Source organism: Neovison vison, chromosome 7 (genome assembly GCF_020171115.1).
Source record: "Neovison vison isolate M4711 chromosome 7, ASM_NN_V1, whole genome shotgun sequence".
Taxonomy (NCBI): Eukaryota; Metazoa; Chordata; class Mammalia; order Carnivora; family Mustelidae; genus Neogale; species Neogale vison.
In genome coordinates, this window is record NC_058097.1 from 205,928,662 (window position 1) to 205,933,919 (window position 5,258).

Sequence of the window (5,258 nt, forward strand, 5' to 3'; positions counted from 1 at the left end):
GCTGAGACAGCATGACTTTCCCCCAGAACTGGCCTTCTGGGACCCCACACCCAGGAGTTCGGGGGGTTGGAGAAGAAATGAGAAAGAATCAGTGTCCCGCCCAAGGTCCCTGGGAAGACCCTCTCCTTTCCAGCCGGGCATTGTCGGGATGCTTTCCCCCCTTTTCTGAGCATCACCAGAGAAAGTCTGGTTGGCGGGAGCAACTTCACCAAGTGGCCCCAGTTTCCCGGCCTGGCGCCGTCCCCCCCCCCAGCAGCGCCCCTCACTGCGGCTCTGGCCCTCCCCGACCTCTCCTCCCGCAGTCTCCCAGGACATCGCGCCCTGGCCCGGGAAAAGAGCTCAGGGACCCAGGGACCGGACCAACGACAAAAGGCACTCAGAGACGGGGCTCCCTGCGCTGCGCCCGGCTCGAGCTGGAAAGCCAGCTCCCCGTGTGCAGAAGCAAGCCCGCCTCGCCCCAGCGAAAAGCGCCTGCAGGGCGACCGCCCGTCCCGGCTCCGGCCCCGGCGCGCGCTCTGGCCGCACCGAGGCCGAAACCCGGGCGGAAGCGCCATCTAGCGCCCGCCGCGCGCCACTCCTCCATTGTTCCTCCCGGGCTTCGAGCCCGGCCCCCCGTCGGGGGGCAATGGACGGGGGTAAAAGGGGCGGGAGGGGGGCCGGGATCGCGAGAACATAAGACCAGGAAAACGTGAGCTAGTCCGAGCGGCAAGGGGAAATTCTAATGGACGGCTTGGCATCTGGAGATATGACGGTTAGGGCCGTCGTGGGAGGGAGCGGATGCGGGCTTTTAAGGGGAGGGCGCCCCAAAGCCAAGGCGAAGCTTCTCCGTATAGGGGGTGAGGGATGCAAAGGTCGGTGCCCGGTTCTCTGGTCACGGGGTTCCTGCTCCCTGCTCCTGCTAGCGCCTCGCCACGAGCGCATTCCCTGGGGGGGCCGGGGGCGTGGGGGCGGGGACCGGTTGTCTCCTTTATTGCTTTATAAAATCAGACTCTCCCAGCCAAGGAGACCTGGTCCCGGGCCCCTGCGCTGCTGGGGGGAACTCCCCCGAACCCTCCGGTGAAACGGGGCCTCTCCTCCCCCAGATCTGGGAGGCCTGGGCGGGGTCACCCGGGCGGGGTCCGGGGAGGGGCTGGGGCGGGAGGCGGGTTGTGAGTGGGTGTGTGCGGGGGGCGGAGGGCTGATGCAATCCTGATAAGAAATGCTCGGGTGTCGCGGGCACCCACCCGCCGCGAGGGTAAGACGCGGTATATAAGGCCGCTGGCCTCGGGCCGCTGTGCCGTCGGAGCAGGAGCGCGGAGCGCCCAGGCGCCCGGAGGGCACTGCTGGCCGGAGGGACCCACCCCGCCGCTGCACCCGCAGTCCTGCTGCCGCCCAGCCTCCCGCACCCTCGCCGCCTGAACTGCGTGCCGAGCCCGAGGGAGGTGCCATGCAGAGCGCGGCGAGTCGGTGCGCGGTAGCCCGCGCGCTGGTCCTAGCCGGCTTTTGGCTGGCCGCAGCCGGGCGCCCCCTAGCCTTCTCGGACGCGGGGCCGCACGTGCACTATGGCTGGGGTGAGCCCATCCGCCTACGGCACCTGTACACCGCCGGCCCCCACGGCCTCTCCAGCTGCTTCCTGCGCATCCGTGCCGACGGCGGGGTTGACTGCGCGCGGGGCCAGAGCGCGCACAGTGAGTGCCCACTCGCCCCGGTGTCCCTTCCCTTTCCCTCTTTCGAGAAACCCACGTTTTGGCTCCACTGCGTTCTGCTCCCTGCCCGCGGCCCCTGACAGCGCGGGGAGCTGAGAGAGGGGGGTGCCGGCACGTGGACCCCCTGCACCCACGCCTTATCGTTCGCTTGTTCCCTTCAGTTTCCGCGAACCCCCCACTCCCAGGAACTCCAGATCTTGGCACTTGGGAGTCCCATTCCATCCCCAGGGTCCTAGGCAGCACGAGAAGACAGGGGAGTGGGGGAGGGCCTGGGCCTGCGCGCCCACCGCATCCACGTGTTGGGGGCCCCGCGGGTCCCGGCTGCAGCCTCCTTCTCTCGCGCCCAGGTTTGGTGGAGATCCGGGCAGTCGCTCTGCGGACGGTGGCCATCAAGGGCGTGTACAGCGACCGCTATCTCTGCATGGGTGCGGACGGCAGGATGCAAGGGCTGGTAGGTGTCTCCGCCGGAGGATACGCGCTGGGGTGCGGGACGTACGCCTGTTCCCAGGCGGGGCCCGCAGGGGAGCTGGGCGTGCTGGATCGAATCCAGGTTCTCCTCGCTTTCTGCCCCGGGTCCAGCATGGGGCTCGAAAGGGAGGACGGCAAAGGGCCAGATTAAGCTGATGTGCGAATTTTTTTCTACGCAAGTTCACGGGGAGTCCCGGCTCGTAGCCAGAGAATAGGTGGGAGCTGTCTTTGCATCTCCGGTCGTGCCGAAGGCCGGCCCAGTGGGACAGAGGAAGCGCTGACTCGGCTTCCTTTGACATTCAACAGTGAAACCCACCTCGGGCCTTTTCAGTCTGGGCGTGCGCGTGTGTGGTCCTCGCTCCCTTTTCCCTCCCTGCGGTATAAAGTAAAAGAAAGGCACGAGAAAGGATATTCACAACTTGGATCATTTTTAAAAAGCCAGCCTTCAAACAAGTCAGGAAAAATTACATTTGGGACGGTTTTTTTTTCCTTATGTATATTTACTGGAAAAGCAGTGTGGTTTTTGCTGACGAGTTGGAAGAATACTCCGGGGGTGTATTCGTCCTTGTGTCGCGCTCACCTGTACTGGAGATGCTTTGGGGGTAGGGTGCTGGGGCGGGGGGCGGGCTGGGTAGGCCCAGGTAACCGTCGAGGTCTAGGGGCAGGAAGTGCGCGGAGATCGGGTCTCGGTCTCTGGGAACAAAGACTGGGAGTTCAAAGGGAGCCCGCGCCCCTCCCGCGCCCCCGGGCGCACAGAAGAGGCTGTGTGAGGTCCCGGCCCCGCGCTGGGGCCTCAATGCAGCCCGGCTGGGTCGGGGACGCGGCGGGAGGAGCGGGGCGGGGCGGGGCGGGGGGGATGGGGCGGGGCGGGGGGAGACCGCGCCTCCCGGGATGCCCCCACTCCCCAGAAAAGATGCAGATGCCAGACCTCCCCCCGCAGCGCGCATCTTTTTAGTGTCCCAGTTGTTTTGTGTCTCTGAGGCCGGTTTAGCGCATTTATCCAGAGGAGTCTGTTTCAGGTTTTATGGCGGAGTCCCGCGTGAAAGGACCAGACGGAGGGAAAGAAAGGAGGTGGTCGGCTTGCTGAAAGCTGACACCCAAGGCCGCCCCCAAACCCGCAGTTGCAACCTTTGTTGTGACATTAACTTGGGGCGGTGGGAAGGAAGGTCTGGAGGACCCGCCGGGGCAGATGGGTCCAGTCCACCAGTCTAGTCCAGATTTTGGGGTGGAGGGGTGTCCCTTCCCCTAAAATCCTGCTCTGTTTCTTGATCCCTTGGGTATGGCTTAGCCAAGACGGAGGAGTTGTTTGTTTTGTTTTGCCTTTTTTTTTTTTTTTTTTAATAAATTCCACTTTTTCCAAGCAACTGGATGGAAATCAGTTGCTTTCCTGTTTGGAGAAGAGAATGGGGGGGGGTGCTAGTTTGTCCCAAAGGACCGGGAGAGTGAAATGGTGCCACCGTTTGCTTTCTCTTCCTTGTGTGTTTATGGGTTTGCAATTCCCCCGCTGTCTGGTGGCCGTGTCCCCGTGTCGGGAGCTGGGTTGGCCGTGGCTTCAGGAGACCTGAGCCTTATCAGTGCCTTATCAGCACAGCGCTCACCCACCTGCAGTTCAGCGACCTTTGTAGGCTTGGGCACAAACGCGACTGGGTGCCTCCCGGGGTTGTTTACCAGCCCAGCCCTCCCTGGCTCCCCGCCCTCTGTGTCCTCCACAGGGTAATGACCTTCCTCCGTTTGGCACAGGACTTGGCTCACGGGTACCCGTCTGGCTACCAGAGTTCTGGGACCCCAGGGGCTGCTTTTCCGCCCTTCGGCTTGCATTTCCCGCCACCCCGCTGGGTGCAGGCTCTGTCCTGGGCCTGGGGGGAGGGGCCGGCTTTATCTTGATAATCCTGGCAAGTTGCTCTGAAGGCTCTGGGCCCTAGAAGGAGGGACCCCATGGGGGCCTACGTTGCCTATATGGGCACCAGAAAAAAGGCCTCAGAATGGCCCACCGCTCACTGAACGCAGGTCTGAAGGGGGAATAGGTGCTTTAATCTGGTTCCCAGATGGGATCGGAGAGCCTACCTAGTTCAGCGGGGTCTCCCCAAGTGTTGGTGGCCGCCAGGGACTTTTCCATGTCACTAGTCCTGTGTTTCCCGTAAGGGTGGGGATCAGGGATGCAGACACTCATGTTGCATGGCTGATTTTTGCCTCTGTTGCTCAGAACAAGACTAAATTGAAGAAGTGGCGTGATTTAGGGAGAGAGAGAGAAAAAATACACAGATAATCTGTATATACAGATATTGGGCCCATACGTAAACCACACGTGAATTACCCACCTGAACTTGGCGCGTGTGTACAAAGGTTATAAAGGTATATAAAGCGAGTTTATAAAGTTTACATAAAGTTTTATATAAAGTTTATAAAGCAGTACAAGTTTATATTGAAGTATATGTAGTATGTCATACTTCACGTTTCATATGATAATTTATCATGTTTATATCTGTCTACGTTTGGTGTGTGTATTAATGTAATGCATACTTTCTACAAGCATGAATTTACACGCATAAGCACGTCCTTTAAGTGTAACTACACACATGCATTTGTAGGACCGATCTCTTGGACCCACATGGGAGTCTGTAGCTCAGATGGTCCCCTGTGCCCAGCCTCTCTGCTGCTTCTGGTGATGTCACCCCACGGGGCTCCCCCGGGTACTCACGGCCCTCCCCTTTTCTCCCTAGCCTCAGTACTCCGCCAGAGACTGTGCTTTCGAGGAGGAGATCCGCCCTGATGGCTACAACGTGTACCGGTCCAAGAAGCACCGTCTCCCCATCTCCCTGAGCAGTGCGAAACAAAGGCAGCTGTACAAGGACCGGGGCTTTCTGCCCCTGTCCCATTTCTTGCCCATGCTGCCCGGGAGCCTGGCGGAGCCCAGGGACCTCCAGGACCACGTGGAAGCTGATGGGTTTTCTGCCCCCCTAGAAACAGACAGCATGGACCCTTTTGGAATTGCCACCAAAATGGGACTAGTGAAGAGTCCCAGCTTCCAAAAATGAGTGGGGCTGCGGCCTCCCCCTGCGCCCACCCCACCCTTAGAGGCCAGGACCGTGGCAGACCTGTGGCTCT

At 60.9% G+C, this 5,258-nt stretch overlaps 1 protein-coding gene across 1 annotated transcript; it reads left to right on the forward strand.

Moving 5' to 3' along the window:
* Positions 1-1,426: 1,426 nt before the first annotated feature.
* FGF19 (fibroblast growth factor 19) lies at positions 1,427-5,258 on the forward strand. The gene is made up of 3 exons (XM_044261237.1): positions 1,427-1,667; positions 2,033-2,136; positions 4,874-5,258. The coding sequence occupies exons 1-3, from the start codon at positions 1,427-1,429 to the stop codon at positions 5,186-5,188; spliced, it is 660 nt and encodes a 219-aa protein (XP_044117172.1). The 3' UTR covers positions 5,189-5,258.